The sequence below is a fragment of the Trachemys scripta genome, chromosome 4, assembly GCF_013100865.1.
Source record: "Trachemys scripta elegans isolate TJP31775 chromosome 4, CAS_Tse_1.0, whole genome shotgun sequence".
Taxonomy (NCBI): Eukaryota; Metazoa; Chordata; order Testudines; family Emydidae; genus Trachemys; species Trachemys scripta.
Window position 1 is genome coordinate 21,630,009 of NC_048301.1, and position 20,145 is coordinate 21,650,153.

A 20,145-nucleotide genomic window follows, 5' to 3' on the forward strand; every position below is an offset into this window, starting at 1 on the left:
CATGGACCAACTCCACACAACAGCTGTTCAGTATCTGCTATAATCTTTTCTGAGATGAGGAGACAAAAATCAAAACAGCATTTAAGGTCAGGATGTACCTCTGGCTTGTATGCCATATGAGACAGCTCTAATGTCAGTATATGCTACTATATTTTAGATTTCTCATTCTATTTGAATATTGAGACTTGAAGAATACACGCTGCCTAACACTATCCAAAGGTTCTGCTCTACTGGCCTCGATAAGTGCTTCTAACTCAGTTTTCATTAAGAGAGAAAGCAGGAAAGATAAAAGCTAATCTTTTTTACACGCCATGTGTAATAAATACAGAAAATTAAGAAAGTAATTTCTGAAAGATAATTTCCTAAGAAATAACTAAAAAAATTATTAAAAAATTATCACACTTAACTGTAGTGGTAGATAAGCCTTTTCTTTAGATCTCACATGGTAATAAGGAAATGGCTTCTGGCAAAATTCTTGCGAGATCTTACTAATAACAAAGTTCTAAGCTGAACACTGTTGAATAGGGATTTATTTAATATTTCAGCACAACTCTGGGCATGACTTCTTACCTCACTCCTCAAGAGTGATGTAACACTGCATTTATGAGGACATGAAACCGCGACAGAGGGGCAGTCTGTATCTTCATGTTTCTAAAAGAAAAAAGAAAAAAAAAGCAAATTACAATTTATACTTTATCTATATTTAAAATTACAAACCATTTTATAAAACAGGACTTGCCTGAAAAAAGAAGTAATTTACCATGCTATAATTAAATATATATATTTACATGGTGCTATACAGTGTGCAGTACAGTTAACATTGCAACATTTGTATTTGTACGTTTGGAAGGAACAAACAGATGTTACACTTTCAGTTGATATGTATTTCTCAACTGTTTTTGATTCAGAAAAATAAGGGATTTATCATTTTCCTATGGAAAGAAGAGCAGTTTCCATCATCCTTTATCAATGAAACCTCAATAAAATCTAAGTTCTCTATCCCATGAACCATGTAGGTGAGTGCGCATTATTGGAAGAGAGAATAATTGCCAAGATGATATTCCTTCCAATACCACCATACAGTGCATTGGAAAGCTCTTCAGATATTTATGCTTCTGAATGGCAGAGAACCCTGTAAATCCATCTACTCGTATTCACTCTTTTGACCATCCTTTAATTTTGAGTCTCTTTACCATTTGATACAGAATTCTTGCACTATACATCAAAATACTGAAGCTTATTTAAAGCTTCTTTTGATCAAACCACAGTGCATTGTGTGTGTTCATCTCCTACTTTACATCCATTTCTCACTATGTCAGACAGGTCTAGAAGACTAAGGGATAGACTGAAAGTTTACTCTTAGCCCACAGCAGAGGGCACCATGTAAATCACTGACAATTCTCTCGGGTTCCCACCTTGCTTCAGGTGGTGAGTAATCCGCTATTGGTTCATGGCCCAAATCCATGCTCCCTGAAATCAATGGGAGTCTTTCCAATGACTTCAACACACATTTGATTTTGGTCCCTATTCCAGGAGTAGAATACTACTACTTCTATTTTGATCAGCAGAACTCATTCTTCGCCCCTGGGCACCCACTCTCCAGGGAGGCTGCTCTCAACTCTTCCATATGATGTGAGATGCAGGTTGCACATAATCTTGACTTAAATTGGGCTAGGATAACAAGGTTTTCAGAATAGCAAAGGCAGCACGCAAACCCATTTTATAGCAATTTTAAAAATTCTCTTTTTCTGTAGAATACTTTGATTCTTTAATAATAAAATACAATTTTCACTTCTATTTTTGCTTTGAAGAAGGAGCAATTTTGTCTGCCAGAAAGACACAGTGGACTGTAGAACATGTTGTACTGTACCAAAAGCTTTTTGTTTGCTTCAAATAAAATGAAATAAAATTGTGTTTAGAAATGAATTCACCTAGGGAGATAAAGCATTGCAGTATAGACTAGACAAATACTTGCAATTAAAATTTAAAAAAAGCACAAGTCCATATGACTATCTAAATAGTCTGTCAGCCGCAAAGGGGATTTCCTACGCTGCAGGGCAGGCAGATTCTATGAAGACGAGAACCGTACATGAAACAAGAAAAATTATTTTTGTTTCCATTTGCATACCTTTGGTTTTTTCTTTGTACAGACTCGAAAAAATGTTTGTACTGCTTTTCATTTTCTGTTCAAGTCCCTGAAATGCCTGCCTGACTCATTAATGTGCTTATAAACCTGATGGTCTGCACAGGCCAACAGAGATGAACTTAAGCTCAGGGTGAGCAGATGGATTGCACAAAGCAAATCTCTCTTTCATCTAACTGAGTGGTCTGGTTACAACCTGACTAAGTCTTGGTACTCAAGTATAGTCAGGTAATGTTCCAAAATAAACCCAAATTTATCAGCATTTGTATAATCTCACAGACTACATTCTTCCAGGCTTTTAAAACAATGTCGGCACAAAGATATTTACTGCTTGATCAGTGGCTGATCTCTGCTCCTCCAGGATTTTAACGCTGTGGCTATTGTTGCGCTCCTGAAACACCAAAACCACCATGACTGGAAGCTGGTCCTACGTAGCAAACTATTAGTTTCATTAATATTTTGAATATAAGAACCCCTAACACTTTTGATTTGCTGAACTCCTACAACAAGCAGGCATTGGTCTAATTCTACAAAGGTTCCTGCTCTCCCCCTTTTTATGCTTCAGTGCTTCATTTTAATCACAATTTTCAACAGAACTGAGATGTTTTTGCATTCCCCTCCACTAGTCACAGAGCATTTGCTTGCCATCTATAACACCACTTGCTACATCCGAACACTCTTGTCACTTTTCTTTAACCTTACATATCCTTTCAATTCTGCAGGATAAGCTCTTAAAACTTTAATTTGAGATCTATAGATTGTTAAAATAAAATGTTGGATGAAAAGCAAGGGAAGGTTTTTCCTATCTGTGCAATTAGCCTGCTCCTACCATCTGTGATCAGACAAATTGGAAACTAATCCTTAGTGACCATAGGCTCTCATGGGGACAAGAGACTTGTTGGGGATACCCCAATGTCCAGGTCAGTAGCAGCTGGTACAGGTATAGGAAGGACTGTACTTACCAACTTGCTCTTGTTAAGAAGTTTTTAAGAAGCAAAATACGAAAAGGACTGGCTAATACCTCAGATTTTTACTACATGTAAAATTAGACATCTCAGTATACAACTCTATTTAGTATGAAGTGCATTCCCTTTGTGGACCCTGAAAAAATACTATGGTCTCTGATGAAGTTACACTTTTTAGAATGCTCTCATTTTATCAAGTTTTGGGGAAAATACTTGCTCAATTGTGTTTCCTTTCTCCGCTCCCCACCCCCCCGAACTGCAGAAAACAGTATATGTAAATCAAAAATAACTGTTGGTCTTGTTAAAGATAGGAATTAAAATATAAAAATACAACTCTTGAAAGATTGAAGTCTAATAACATAATTATAGACAAAAATGCATAACTAAGTTGTTTCAGGAAATGCAGCAAGAGAAGCTGAGAAACTTCTGCTTCTGTTATTCAAATCTCACTGTCATAAGACTAGACCTTTTAATTTTTCTGCTCCCTGAATAAAAAAAAAAAAAAAAAAAAAAGATATTCAGGAACCCAGGCTGCATTCAATATGAACATATTTAAAGAATCACTAAAGATTTACTCTACAGACACAATATTTAACCCCTAAAAATTAAGTGCAGAACGGCTTTAGACATCTCAATTTGACTATATCCCCAACAACTCCAACCTACAGATAGCAGACTTTCAAGTTTTCCTTTAACAGACAGTTCTGAAAGCTGAGTGAACAGAAGGAATGATCAGCTATATAAAAATAAGTATAACCAAAACTGTAGCACTGTTGTAACCTCTCTCTCCCTAGTTACAATGATGTACTTAAGTTATCTTATCTTTGTTAACTTTTTAAAAAAAAACAATCGAATCAGTAAAAACAGGAGTACTTGTGGCACCTAAGAAACTAAAATTTATTTGAGCATAAGCTTTCGTGGGCTATAGCCCACTTCATTGGATGCATAGACTGGAACACACGGAAAGAAGATATTTATACATACAGAGAACATGAAAAGGTGGAAGTAGCCATCCCAACTGTAAGAGGCCAATCAATTGAGATATCTTCTTTGTGTGTGTTCCATTCTATGCATCCGATGAAGTGGGCTGTAGCCCACAAAAGCTTATGTTCAAATAAATTTGTTAGTCTCTAAGGTGCCACAAGTACTCCTGTTCTTTTTGAGGATACAGACTAACACGGCTGCTACTCTGAAATCGAATCAGCGTATCTGAATAAAAGGAGTATTTTAGAAAGTCATCCACTGGTTCATATCACTTACTAAATCTGGATTAACATGGGAGAAAGGCATCAGAATCTCTCTATCGTGTAGACCGTATATAACATCTACCTTTCTCCCATATTTTATTTATATATTTGCCTCTGTATAGTAATGCCTACAGGGTTAGAGGCTAATATGCCTCTATACAAATCATATTAAATAAATCACCAATGCGTCCTGTTAACCCACATATATTTGCTTTGTATTTTCAAAAATACACCCTTGTGAGCTTTGTCCCCATCTAACAGTAATAGCTAAAAACATAATTACTAGAAAGTGGAAAGTTCTAGCCATTCTCTAAGAGGTCCAGGGAGTTGTAGACATGGAAACATTGCACAAATATATAAAAAATAAATACAGTGAATATATATCAGAGTGGGCTCAATATCATAAGATGCAGTGTGTGATAACATACAAAGCCAAGCCACAGAACCTCCACAAATTCTGCCACACATGACCAGAATGGTAGCCCCAATCTCTAGCCTATAGTTCTGTCCCACTTATAACACACTGCTTACCAGACACCCTACTCTTGGACCAAAAATAATAATAATGCTTTCTAAATATGATCGCATATGGTACATGATATGCAGAGACAGTAAGTATTATTGAATTTGATGTCATGTTCATTTTCTTCCTTGCCAGCTTATACAAGAGTATCTAATTCCCTGCCACAACTGCAAAGGTGACGTAAAGCTGTTTTGGATGAGACAGCACCCAAACAAAGGAAAAATGATAATGTGCTATTCCTTTGAAACACATTCTCCTGCTTGATGGTATATTGTTAGGATGGTAGATTTGCACAATATACCAATTTAAATAGGATGGAATAGAAAAATGTATGCCAAAAAATTACTTTAGTATTGCAGTTGTTCCCTGCATCATGTGAAAAATGTACTTTAAAAAACAAAACAACAAAAAACTTGGTTCTTTCAATTTCTGGCGTTCAAATGTTTCCTGTTCAATTTAATTTATACTTGGGTTGTAACAACTTCCTCGACAGCAAGTATATCTTGACAGTTAGAATATTTTCCTTTTGAATTCAAAAGTGCTGAAGCAAATTTTGCCTTATTTAAGACTGAAAGCCCAATACCTCGGATGGTTGCTGAAAAAGAAGCATGTGAAAATTGGTCATTCTACATTACATGTAAGATCTGATTTTAGTGATGGAAGAAAACACTGCACCTGTAATGTAATCATTGGGACTTGGCTTTTACAGTATTTACATGTAGTTTCCCGATATTTACAGGTCTTTTCTACATGGTCTGGCAAGTCCTTCCGCAATATTTTCTCTCTGCAATCAGCACGGTGGCATGAAAGTTCTTCGAACTGACAGTCATTTCTCAAATGCATCTGTAAGATAAAACAATCAAGTTAATGACATTTTACATGTTTCTTCTTATCATACCCATGAAAGATAACTCTCCCAAAATAAACTCAGGACCAGAGTCTAATCTTAGATGTGCACCATGTTGTACCTCAGAACATCTGCTAAGGCTGTTGTGCATGACTACACAGTAATGGATTTACTGAGATACATATTTCTGAAGTTAGAATCTGACACTCAGATGACTGCTATATTATGTCTTGAAGAGCCAAAATTTCAGATTATCTTAGATATTCAGAAGTACCAGAAGCGTCACAATTTCAAGTGTAAGTGGAAAAACCTTCATATTAGAGGCCCAAAACTGGTAACAATGAAATATCAAAAAGGAATTCAAACTAAAAAAGAAAGTATGTGAAATAGCAAAAAAAATAGCGTAGTGAAAAACCACTTACATATCAGCCTTCCCGATCTGCAAAGCAACTGCATGTACAGGTTTTCCAAATGAGCATCTAAGATTTGTTCTTAAAGTCTAAACTTTATAGCCAAAAACTTTTCCAAATGGAGAGACTAAAGTTTAGGCACCTAAATAAGTAGCCTGATTTTCATAGATACTAAGAACACAGGACTCCTACTGAAGGATTTTTAGGCACCCCAAACCAAAAATTTTGGTCTATGACTAAGATTCTTTATGGATCAATTAAAAGTAGAGTTTCAAAAAAACTATTTATGATCACTTCTATAAACAGTCAGATTAGCTCACATCACTGATTAATCAGGAACTAGGTGGATTAAAATTGAATTCTGTAGATTTTCCCATTCTTTAATTTGAAAGAAAGCTTGTGATGGCATCACAGTACTTACCAGTAATTGTGCCAGTGTTAGTAGTTCATTGCAGCCTTTGTTTTCATTTCTGCAATATATCTGAAGGGCAAGAAGCTCTCTCCTACAGCAGTTATCCTTAAATACCTGAAATTTGAAGCCACTTTGTTTTAGAGATTTAAAAACAGTTGAAGAACATAACTTCAAATAAAGTAAAAATACTTTTTAAAACAATCCCAAAATAGCAATATTAGTTCATTCAGGCTTTGAGTGCAGGGAGCTGACTGACACTGGAAACCAGAAAAAAAATCCACACAATTCACAGACTGAGAGGCAGCCTAAAAAGAAAAAACAAAGGGCCTGCCTCTTTTTTTATTATTATTCTTTCTGGTATATGAAGAGGACTGAAAGCCTTCCCACACTTCCACTTTTTGAATTTTAAATATTTTTCTGATTGTTTCTCACATTGGACCAATTTCTGTTGGTGAGAGAGACAAGAGCTCTGTGTAAGCTCGAAAGCTTGTCTCTCTCACCTACAGAAGTCACTCGTGGCTGGGGGAAAGACTAAGGGTAAAACAAATTTTCGCAAATGAGGAAAGAACAGAGTGATTAACACAGAATAAAAGAAGAGCATCCTATATGTAGTAACAAAGCATACATCAGAGCACAGCATGCCCAGCAATAAAAATAGATATACCAAGACGGCGAGTAAATAGTTCCCAGTTAGAAAGACCACAAAGGATTGAACTGAGTTGTAGAAAACTGAAGAGAGAACAGCAATAATCAGACAGGTACTTATCTATTTAGATATTTATATGTTCCTAAACCATACTATCCAAATGAACACTATTCTTTTTCTTCCTTCCTATTCTTTTTTTCTTCCTTCCTATTCTATTGAAGATATAGCTTCATTAGTGTGTCCATATATATGAGTACATGGACTTTGTTAAAGAGATGACTTTTGCATTTAGTTCTTAACCCAGCGATGTCAGTGGTCTTTCCTATCTTTTACAGGTAGGAGTTCCACAGCTTAGGCTGGCTCCTGTGAAAGGTCAGTATCTTGCAAGCCTCTACTTATTGGGCAACAGTTTCATATTCCCAGTGGAACATAGCTGTTGTTTGGGGTCGTGGAGGGAGAGGTGACATCTCAGCTATCAGGAACAATTCCATCAAGGGCTTGGAACATCAATACAGAGACAGTGAAGTGAACTCTGTATTCACTTGGAAGACCGGGCAGAAAGAAAACAGCAGAATAACATGCTCCCAGCAATCTGAATTAATACGAGAGGTTGCTACACTGTATGCTATGGATACTATTTTTAAAAAAGAAAAGAAAACTGGGTGTGGCTTCATTCCTAGATACAAGTTGCAATACAGCAGGTCTGGAGATCATGAATACATGGATAATTATGGTTAGTTCTGCGTCCAATAGGAAAGAGTACAATCTTTTAGTCAGTTGCAGTTTGCCAACACCTCTGGCTACTTTACTGGGAAAGCAAACTTATAATGCTGTCAGTACTGCAGAGATAACATACAATAGTAGAACTTCAGAGTTACCAGAATTATGAATTGACCAGTCAATCACACCCCTTATTTGGAACTGGAAGTATGCAATCAAGCAGCAGCAGAGAGAAAACCAGAAAAAAAAAAAAAAAAAAGAAAATACAGTACAGTGCTCTGTTAAATGTAAACTACTAAAAATATAAAGGGAAAGCTGCATTTTTCTTCTGCATAGTAAAGTTTCAAAGCTGCATTGAGTCAATGTTCAGTTGTAAACTTTTGAAAGAGCAACCATAACGTTTTTGTTCAGAGTTCTGAACATTTCAGGGTTATGAACAACCTCCATTCCCGAGGTGTTTGTAACTGTGACGTTCTACTGTAGTTGCATGAGAATTATTTTGCCTACTGCAACAGTAATAAAATTAAAGCAAAATTCGGATCACAGAATCTTCACTGCGATAGGGAGATGAAGCAGAAAGATTTTTGTATGCTTTTCGGACACCGGGTTAAGTTTAATGAGCTGGCACATTTTCCCTCACACAAATCTACGTAACATGGATTTTTGTAATTTTTTTCCAAAATAATTCATAAACAATTTAAAGAGGCTGCAGTTTTGCATATCATAATAAAGATAATGGAAAGAGATTTTTGAATAATTTTACAAGGTGTTTCGACAGTTCTGTAAAACCTTTGGGCCGTTCCATTTTGTGAAAGCAGAAGTTCGTGTGGAATTTCAGTTTTACAGAAAATAGTCATGACTTGCACAGTAAGTCTGGTATGTGTTCAATAATCCACGTTCTCCTTAGTTTCCTCCCCCTGTGCTGGTAGGAAAAGTTGAAGGTATGTGAGGTTTCCCAGCATATATAGCCAGGTGTCTGTCTGTCTGGGGTTTTTTAGGTGGGAGAGGTAAGGGGGAATGTTACATTAAGGTGATGACCTGGCTGGACATTTTTATTATTATTATAAATTATCTGCTTGATAGCAGCAACTAGGAACCCCAGCACTGCAACCACATCAGGGCTCCATTGTGCTTGACACTGTTCGGAGAAGTAACAACAGATGACAATCCCTGGCCCAGACACCTCAATCTCTATGGTACACAAAACAAAATGACTGTAGGGATGAGATAACAAGATGAACAGAGTCTGGCACAAAAGCTATTTTTAAAATAAAAAATAAAAATCTGATTTAACTTATAGATACAGGAAACTGGATATAGATGTCATTAAATGGGAGGAAAGCCACTGCGGAAGACCTAAACCTAAGTGCAACAGATGTGTTTCTACTAAGGGGTCGCAGTGATAGGAAGATACCCTGTATAGCTAGCTACACTGTCTACAACACAGCACGCTGCAGAGCTCTCTGCATCCTGGAAGAGAACAATTTTGTGAAAAGGCTACGGAGAGATTGATATATCCAACATCTCTCTCTTGAGAGTAAGGGAGTACCTACATCAGTACAGAACTCATCTCAAAGCTTTGATAATCAAGGTGTCAGAACTGAATAAACGGTAATTACTATTCAAAAAGAACTTTCTTTTACACTGATGAAACATTACGTAGTCAATACCCTGTTTAAAGTGTGGGTGAAAAAATGGAAAAAAGGATCTCAATGAAATAACCTTCTTAACTGTGCACGTAAAGCAGTGGTCTCCAACCTTTTTACGCACAAGATCACTTTTTGAATTTAAGATCAATCCAGGATCTACCCCGCCCCTTTCCCCAAGGCGCCATCCCATTCACTCCATTACCCGCTCCCTCTGTCACTCGCTATCCCCCACCCTCACTCACTTTCACCAGGCTGGGGCAGGGGTGCGGGAGGGAGTGTAGGCTCTGGGCTAGGGCCGAGGGGTTCAGAGTGTGGGAGGGGCTCTTGGCTGAGCCTGGGGGAGGGGGTTGGAGTGCAGGAATGAAGGGGGTACGTTCTGGGAGGAAGTTTGGGTGCAGGGGCCATATGGTCACACTGCACCTAATCTCATAGAATCCACTGGACATTTCATGAGTTTTACTTTTTACTTGCGTCATTTGTGGTTTACAGATCCCAAATCCTTCAGGGATTGTCATAAATCAGTGTAACATTCTCAATTGTGGGGTATGCATTGGTTGAACCTGGGGCAGGGGGTTGGGATGCAGGAGTGAGGGGTGCAAGCTCTGGGAGGGAGTTTGGGTGCAGGAGTGGACACCAGGCTAAGGCAGAGTGTTGGGGTACAAAAGGGGGTGAGGGGTGTGGGCTCTGGGGGGGAGTTTGGGTGCAAGAGGGAACTCCGACCTGTGGCAGAGTGTTGGCGTGCAGGAGGGGGTGAGGGGTGTGGGAAGGAGTTTGGATGCGGGAGGGGGTTCTGGGCTGGGGCAGGGGCGTGGGAGAGGGTGCGAGGTGCAGGCTCTGGCCGGGAGATGCTTACCACAGACAACTCCTGGTAGGTGGTGCAGCGGGGCTCAGGCAGGCTTCCTGCCTGCTTTGGCCCCATGCTGCTCCCAGAAGCAACTGGCTGCTGGCACATCTCTGCAGCCCCGGGACAGGGTGCGGGGGAGGTGGCTCTTTGTGCTGTCCCCGCCCCCAGCAACATCCCTGCAGCTCGGTTCCCAGCCAATAAGAGCTGCAAGGGCAGTGCTTGCGAGCGCGGGCAGCACATGGAGACCCGCTGCCCCCCTCCCCTCCAAGGGCTGCAGAGACGTGCCAGCAGCCAGTCACTTCTGGGAGCGGTGTGGGGCCATGGCGGGCCTGAGCCCCGCTGCGCCAGACCAAGATCAGCTCCTCGACTGATTCACCTGGAGTGGCACTCGGGTGAGCTCGGAGGAACTCGGGGCCATTCGGTCAGGATCGGAGACAACTTTTAGCTGCCTGGAGATCGTGATCGAATGGCAGAGGCTCCAGGATCAACCAGCGTAAAGGCTTCCAATCCTGTGTGGTTACTACTTTGGCATGCTGTAAGACATACGAGGCTCAAGTTTTACAATAAAATCTTTTCCCAAGACAGAGCATTATAGCGCTTTAAAAAAAAAAAAAAAAAAGATTTCTGCAAAGTAGAAAAAACACATTTTAAATAAATCATAGCAATTGAATATTAGGAATAAGAGACTATTTTAACAACAATACCTTATCTTTAACTATGTTCTCTTGACACGCTGTACATTTTGGATTAGAAGAACTGGAGAGAAAAAATAGACAAATTATTTTCTATCCCACTTTGAATTTTCTGTATTTATCAGATTTTAGATTGGTGCTAGTAAATCAAAGGCATCTTGTTTAATTATAATTGCTCAAAGTATTTAAAAATATTAATGATTAAGAAAGTATAGCTCAATGAAAGTTAGTATAGAATCAAATGGAACAAATACTGCTAACATTAAAGAAAACAAAATATAAAATAATCCTTTAAGAGAATTTGAAAACTGAGTAAATAGTTGAATTCAACTTCCACTTACAATGGAATTCTTTTTTAACTATTAAAAAAACTGTATTTAATAACAACATAAAATGAAGTACAGACTTCCTTTGCCAGGATTTTTCTTCTTTCTTGTTGTGATAGTCTTGAATATAGTCATTTTAAACATCTACTTATTTCTTCATAAGATACAAAGATGAATTTAGATGCGTTTATACACCATAAATTATGGGAACAATATGAACTGCCACAATGGATGAAACCATTGGTCCATTCAGCCTGGGGGACTGTACCTGGCATTCCAAAGGAAGGAAAAAAGAAAACAACCACCACCATAATGCTTCCAGCCAATTGTTCAATGCTTTACATGGAAAAAATAACATCCATTCTTAACTTCTACAGCAGGGCTTTGGGGCTGTGCTCCAGCTCCGCTCCCGCTCCAGGCAAAAACCTGCAGCTCCACTGCTCCGGAGCTGCTCCGCACTCCAGCTCCGGGCTCCGCTCCAAAGCCCTGTTTTACAGCACGCCTGATCCAGCAGCTCTGGTTACCTCTCAGTATTTCAGCATGCATAGACAAAACGATTATTAGTGTCTATTACATACCTAGCTCTTTTTAAAAATCCAGGCATAATTTGACTCAATCTCCTATGTCAGTAAATTCTACAGCATGATTATATAGGCCATGAAATATTATTTAAAGGAAACCTAAATTTACCTCATGCCCCTCTTCTTCCTCCCCCCCCCACAAACACATTCTCCCAGTAATTTTCCCTCAATTATTAATCCCTATTCCATCCCTTATTTGTACAGTTGCTTTATTTGTGCTTGGATTGTAATCTCTTGTAGAACAGGTAAATTATTCTATTTTTATAAAGTGACTTGTACAGTATAAATAAGTTATTGCTGTTAATAATATTATGGGTCGCTAAAGGAATGACTGATCAACTGTTGCTGTCATTCAGGTTGAATATTCCAATCAAATCCCACCCCGTCCCAATTAACTAATCCTATTCCTTGTAATTGCACATGGTATGTAAATCTCAACATGCTTCTGAGTATCTTCATTGCCTCACAGCTTCAATATCGTCAATATTTTTCTTAAGGTGAGGTGAACAAAATTGGAGATGGTATTCCACATGAGGCTATATACTGTGTGATACAAGGTCATCATTTTCTAGCTTTTATTGAATGCACTCAAGCATCCTATTTGCTCTTTTAAACTACTGCTGCATACTGAGCAGATAGCTTCACTGAAGTTTCTCCTCAGATGACCCTGAGAGTGCACAGCTCACTAGCATATAATCAGTGTGTACTTAACTGTATGTTGACAGTGGATGTGAAATATTTGTAACTAATATCTGTTATTAACCACAGACGACTGCTTCCTAAAAATGTATATTCAGAAAAATTACTAGATTTCTTAGCACAAACAGCAATTTATCAGAAAATAATATATGTATCACAACAACTCTTTTTCCTATTATAAATTTGATGCACTGAATAGGAGAGAGAAAAGGATTTCTTACTTAAATGTATCTAACCCCATTAGCCCTGCACACTCAACCTCTGAAATAATGCTATATTTCCACAATGAAATATAGTCTGTTGCACACACCGAGCCAGAATAGTTATGGGGAATAAGTAGAGGGAAGAAAACTCCCAAATTCTATTTCCGCTCCATTCCTGGTGAAGGGGGTGGCCTGGGGCAACTCACTTCTTTCCTCTGCTGCAAGTTTCCCATCAATAAAAAGAGGATATTACTAAATATCTACCCCACAGGTATGCTGCTCGGATTAAAGTTTGTGCAATATTTTGAACATGCTAAGTGCTATGCATTTATCGTTATTTCAAAACTCGAACTAACGTGTACCGAATACCATCAGCAGCAACGTATCAGAGATGAGATGCAAATGAAACATATTTAAATTGTCAGGTATTACTAAAAAGCTAGATTTTTACTTTTAAAAATAACAGCTGCATTTTTATTCTCATGTTACCATGAATAGTTGCATAACTCAGCATTCTTATGAAAAAATAAACTATTAAATTAATTTGTTATTTTGCACTCTTTATCTCAGGCCCTATAATCTTTAAATTGCTAAAAAAAATTTACATGCAAGACAAGATGGAAAAATAAGACATTTGTTTAACCTGAATTTTCAATCGTATTAACATTTTTAACACAGTAAGAAACACGTACCTTAACAATACATTAATGCAGGTTTCACAGAATCTGTGGCCACACTCCGTCTGTTTAGGATTGCACAATATGAGATGACACTTTTCACATTTATATTTGTCCTCCACTGTGTTTACAAATTTCTCTTTGTAACCGCCTTGTTCTGGAACATAAATTGATCCTGGAGTGTGATCAGGGTTCGCCCTTTGTTGTACCATTTCTACAGACACAGGGGGTTCTGTCTTTTTACTGGTGTCCATATTGTAATAGGTAATTTCTGTGAAAGAAAAAAAAAAAAAAAAAAGGATAAGGCATAGCGCTCTACAGCTCTAACAATAACTCATCAGTGCATATAGGCATACACATACTTTCATCTTTCTACAAACATTTGTAATAGCTGTAAAAAAATGATTAGTTTCCCTATACACATTTACATACACAAATATAAAAATGCAGGTGCACATATGAACATAGATAGGCAAAGTTAGCATATTTGCATAAAATATTAAAATGTGGTAAATTTGTAAAAATATTGTTCCTTTTTCAAGGGCTCTAAAAGGCTAAGAGCCAAATACTGGTCTTGTGAGCAAAACCTTAATTACCTGTGGAAAACACACTGGGATTTGTGCAGAGGGAGTAGTGAAAGACACACATTCCTCCTTTCATTCTGCCAGAAATGTCCCCAGTACCTGCACTGCTAGGCCACAAGCACCACTACTGGCTGCGGCAAGAAGCAGCAGATGCAGTCTGCCTCTGCCCTCAGTGTAGGAGTTTGGGAACAGTGGATCCACAATGTGCATAGAACCACTTGGCCACACCCTTGGCCCATCAACATTACTCCTCTCTGATGAGCAGCACCAGATCACAGCAGAGCTCTGCATCACACAGCGCAGGGCTCATGGAGAGGACTCCTCCACTGTTCTGGCTTTTCTGTTGCATTTTAGGCCATGGCTACACTCAAAACCTCAAAGCGCTGCCACGGGAGCGCTCCCGCGGCAGCGCTTTGAAGTGCGAATGTGGTCACGCATGAGTGCTGGGAGAGAGCTCTCCCAGCGCTGCAGATACTCCACCTCCACGAGGGGATTAATTTACAGCGCTGGGATCATGGCTTCCAGCGCTGTAACTTGCTGCGCTCAGGGCGGTGTTTTTTCACACCCCTGAGCAAGAAAGTTGCAGCGCTGTAAAGCGCCAGCGTAGCCAAGCCCTTAGGCCTGGGGCACTGGCACAGTGCAAGCCAGAATTTGTCTGAATACAGGTGAAAACCCATATTTTTATTATCTCAAACACCATCCAAGCTTTTCAACCTGCATTTCCAAGGGAAAGAGATCAGGTGGTACAAGTCCACTCCCCAGAGGAAACAGGTCCACATAACGTGACTGCTCTGTTAATGTAGCGGAATGCAGCACAATTGGCCTGTTCAGGAAAGAATTAACACAGTTGAAGACTGAATTACTGTATCTATTATGGCAGAGATTGTGATACTTTAAGGTCAATGTACGAAGAATTGGCAGAACAACTGAATGGAGAATATATTTATTCAATTTAAAAATGCTTTAAATATAGTTTCCCAACCTATCTTGTGCACCAAAAATCAAGGGATGTTAATGGAGGACCTAGGCAAATACAGGAAATAGCGTAACTGGGCGTTAAAGAGTATCTGCTTATTTATAGGAATGATGTATACATGGTTATCAACATGGAATCTTTCTACCATGCAGAATCAGAGGGTAACTAGTATCTGAAATATGAATGAACTTTTGGTAAAAGTACATGGGTATCTCCTAACCACTTCTATTAGAAATGAACCCTTGTGGTTACTCATGTATTTCACCTTCCTTAAATTGAAAGGGGCCCAATTCTCCTCTTATACACTAGTGTATCTCCACCAACTACAATGGCAGTAATATACCTTCAATTTCAAATATACCACACTGCAAACAACCCCATAAAAACAAAATTTACTTTATACCTGCACGTGCTATTTATGATTTCCTAGTTCCTTTTGTTAAATATGATATTTATATTTGTGATTAAACAAAGGTTCCTTGTAGTCCATTTTTGAATTTACAACCTCACAATTCACCTGGCAACAGTGCAGCAGCAGCAAACACCTACATATAACTTAATTGCAGAATTAAGCAGTAGATTGCATGGTATGGGAGAAAGAGCTCTTATTCAAATACTAGTTTCTAGAATAACTGGAGTATAAAGAAACCCAACCAAGTCTGCTGCACTGAAGAGTTCTTCAGAGATCAGAGGGCCCGGTGTCTTGGTAAAACATGATTTGAAGGGGTATCAAGGAGGAAAGAGGGACAGTGTGTGTTGGATGAGAACTAGAAGACTTGCACCAGAACTCTGTGGAGAGCAAACCTGGATTGCCCAACATAGTGAATAGGGCTGTAATCAAGCCAAGAGAATAACAAGGCCTGGCAAGGGTTTCAGCAGCAGGCATAATGAAGAATGAGCAGACTGTAGTGGTACTGAAAAGGAAAGTGCCAGGACTCCATGAGGGTGGTTATGTGGATGAGAATAAGAAGAAAGTCAGAGGTAACTGAGGTTCAAAGTCTGAGACAAGAAGGATAGAAGAGTTTTAAAGGTGAGAAAGAAGTTCAGTTTTGGAGTCTCTTTTTGATTAGTGAGCAGTACAGTTGAAGATGCACTGCTGGACAGAAGGAGGTGAGATGAGTGTGAATTTAGGACCTATCTGTCTGGAGGTGGTTGCTGAAACCATGCAAGAGGATGAGATCACCAAGAGATAAAAAGAGGAGAGGGCTGAACCCTGGAGAGTGCCCAAAGAAAGATCTGAATGCGGGAAGGAGTTGGGAAAAGGAGCCACTAAAGTTGATACTGAAGAAGCAGTCCACCAGTTAGCAGTCCACCAGAGCTCTACAAACAGGAGCAGTAGAATGGTACAGAAAAACAATGGAGAACAGGCAATCAGGGTTTAATGCACAAAAAATGGTATCCCAATGAAGGGAAGAAATAAAACTAAATGAAGATGTTCTAAAACCTAAACAGTACTTTTGCTTCACCAAGAACTGAGCAATTAGCCACAACAAGGGGGGAAAAGAGGTAATACTCAAGATTCAACCGGTAATGCATATTGAACATAGAACAAGCAGCAGGTGACAGTTTCATAGAGATATGAATCTGCTTGAAGGCTGGATTGTCAGCTGGCAAATGAGACTTCATACTGATATATCTACACAAGGCCCCACAGGACTCCACTTTGTGAAATGACATATATTGGACATCTCTTCAAAGAAAATTATCAGTAACATTCCAGTAAACAGTATCTTGCTAGGTAACTCTCTTGACAGTGAGATATTTTTTGCCTTTTTTCAAGAAAGTTTGTCATACATGAAAAGCTAAAAAAAAAAAAAAAAAAAAAAAAAAAAAAAAAATGTTCAGCATCTGGTAGCCAACTGGGTGAAGAATTCTCTTCTCTAGCACACTAAACTAGAAAATTCTTACAAAGCAAAACAGTTGAAACCATCCACAAAGCACTACAGTAATAAACACAGAACGGATTTAAAAGCACATTGACAAGCACTTTATTATACTATAAGGACTGTATTTCAAAAGGGCAGGGAATTCATATGAATACTTCACATTAGGTGCTCGAACTGACTAATTGCATGCATGGGGGTACTTTCACCTTCATATGCATTAGCTAGGTGCATATGCAATTAGAGGTAAACACAAATGTGGGTAATACACAGATCTCAGCTTTTGAAAATTCGGCACTACATTTTTGTTTATATACACCCCTACAGATCATGGTGCCTTTTTTCATTTGGGCGAACTTTAACGGAAGGACTCAGTTTACATACACTAAGCAAATTTTTCAAAGGAGATGTAAATTTCAGGCACAAGGTTCCATCTAGGTAAGTTACTATTGCACCCACAGTACAAAGAAGCCGACTTCCAGAAAACAGAACTCCTGAAGCTAAGAGCAACAACTGATATCTCAGTTTTCCTGTGCACCTTATCACTCAATTAAAGTGACAGCTGTTTCAGGAACAAATTCTTAAGGACTCAATAGCAGATCTCCATTAGAAAACACAAACTGGAATCCTGTGGCATGCCTGTGCACAGTATTTTTCAGAAATTAAAACAGAGCCGCTAGTCGTTCTAGGACTAATCCCATTTTACTCACTAGAATTCTGGTGCAAGTTCCATACTATAAGGATTTTCATTTTTGTCCCCAACACAGATTTTACATTTTGCAGATACTTGCAGCTATCATAATACTAAATCAACATGAAAAGGTGATGTACAAATAAAACCTTTAGGCGTGGGAGGCTCTTACTTAATTCACAAGGGCAAATCAAATTTTAAGTCAGGAGTAAAGATCTGGGCAGACACGACTCCAACCTTTGAGCAGCTGAGCTTAAACAATAACATAAATCCAGGGTGCTAAACTATATTTTAAAATTTGTGTGAATGTAGCTTGTACCAAGAACTGTGGGGTAGCGACTAGGACAACAGCAGAGAATAACCTGGAACTTCAACTCATGCTACTCATTGTGAGGTCAAATCATTAATAAAAACACCACCATGCCAGATGAAGTACTCAGTCTGGCATGTATAGCTGAGCTCAGCTGGATGACTCACATGGGCTCAGTTTTGGAGAGGATCAATTAGTGTCTCCGAAAGGGAGAGCAAACTGCCAACAAAACCTCAAAGATCCAATACTATGGTTCTTGTTCAATAAACCATTTCTTAACACAAGTGTCATCATTATCTATTACCCAGCCTCTAACTTCCCTTTTCTGGGGAAAATAATTAAGAAGATAAGTAATGGAGAAACTTTCCATTCTTTTAACATCAGACAATCACGTTTCAGACCAGGACAAGTATGGAAACAGCAATATCAGATGTCTCTGCTAGCTGTGTTACATTTTTCAGTAACCTTTCATACAATTAACTACAAGGTGCTATTTACATCTCTGCTGGATTTGGCAGAGGTGGAAGTAATTGCCTTAAAATAGTTCTGCTTTTTCCTCTCATAGAAATGGAAGACTGCTCTTCCTCTTTGAGGGCTCTCCTTTGTGGTGTTCCACCAAGCTCTGTCTTGTCACTTCTCTGATTCAACATGTAGATGAAGCCTTCGGAGGAAGATAATGAAACGGGCTACAGTGTCTTCAATGTGCTGAAAAACTAGACTCTGTTGTTGCTTGAACTTCACACATTTTGAGTTGTTTAACCTTAAGTTTTTAAAAAGCATGTAGACAACCTATAAAGGCTCACTTTGTATACAAAATTTAGGCATGTGCTAGAGTGTAGCTTTCAATCAGTAACTTTTAATCATTTAATGCTCTAATTCAGGAGATTCTATCTCTAAGCTAATTGCTAAGCAATACCATTTTATTGCTCAAAACTATTCTGTGTATCATCGGGCCAGCTTCAGAGTCCTTAATTTGAAGCTGCCCTAGCAAACATCTAGCACAGACTTTATGCTTATTTGTGTAAGGGTTGAACTGCAGATTGTTGAAATGAAGAAAAAAAAATAAAAGAAAGAAAAAGAAAATGAGTGGAGAGAACAAACAGAACTATCTTCCTGAACATGCAAAAGAAATATAGTTTTATAATTACAAGCCTATATTAGCACCAAAGATTAGAAACTGGAAGCAAAAGTTATCTGCTGACACAAGTGTGTTCCAGGAGCTGGAAAGCACGGGGATTCCCAAACAAGGAACAAATGGGTAAAATAAGGAAAACAGTTCTCACCCGAAAACGAAAGATATTAACAGTCAAAAAAAAAAAAAAGGTATAAAAGTAATATCTGTTTAAAAGATCAGAAGAGATGATCAAGTACTTTTCACAATAGCTCAGTTGTTTGAGTGGAGGTACAGTTATTTACAAACAAATTTACCCTCAATCTTTGAGGAAAACAATATCTATGGGCAATTCTGTAATTCTCATTTGAGCTAAGACACCCATATTGAGAATTATGACAAGACTAAGACATGCAGACCTCTTGGGGGGGGCCAAATCTTTCTATGCAGCAATAATCTATACAAAATGTTTTTGTGCGTCACCTCTAGCAATATTAAAAATATTTTCAATGTAGAAATATTCATTCTGCATTCACATCAATACTAAGTTTTAATAATTTTCTTTATCCTTCATATACAGAGCCTCTTAACCATAAAATATTCAAGAAACAGTGTATACCCATGACAATCTCTCTCAAAAATATTATCCTATTACGGTACCTCCTGAAGGCCTCAATAAAAATTGGGGTGCCAGTGTTTTAGGCACTGCATAAGAATACAATTATTTGCAGAATGCAGTGAAGAATAGGAATATTGCAGATACATGTAGTTCTAAAAGTCCTGGTCTTATTGCTCATGTCCTTTTAAACTATAACAGGAGGTACATGTAATGACCAAACATCTTACTAAACTATATAAGGAAACCATGATTAGTTGCACTAAATATGAATAGTTATATCTCCAATATTTAAAGGAAATGTGAATGATTTTTCTTAACTAACCTGCTATCAGTTGTAAATGGTTACAAAAGTAGAAGAAATAAAAAAAACCATTAGTTCCAGTTAAA

General features: G+C 38.4%; 1 protein-coding gene across 6 annotated transcripts in view; it reads right to left on the reverse strand.

Annotated features, from left to right (window-relative positions):
• The window catches only part of TRAF3 (TNF receptor associated factor 3), a 100,626-nt gene that overhangs the window by 32,876 nt on the left and 47,605 nt on the right, over window positions 1-20,145 (reverse strand). For 5 of the 6 annotated variants that reach the window (XM_034767963.1, XM_034767966.1, XM_034767964.1 and 2 more), the window contains 5 exons: window positions 13,600-13,855; window positions 11,111-11,162; window positions 6,557-6,661; window positions 5,554-5,721; window positions 571-651 (listed from right to left, as the gene is read on the reverse strand). In XM_034767963.1, coding sequence (XP_034623854.1) covers window positions 571-651; window positions 5,554-5,721; window positions 6,557-6,661; window positions 11,111-11,162; window positions 13,600-13,838 — 645 coding nt within the window. In that variant the 5' untranslated portion in view covers window positions 13,839-13,855. Of the gene's footprint in view, window positions 1-570; window positions 652-5,553; window positions 5,722-6,556; window positions 6,662-11,110; window positions 11,163-13,599; window positions 13,856-14,882; window positions 14,952-20,145 lie in introns of those variants that run through there. The other variant, XM_034767967.1, reaches the window with a different exon arrangement.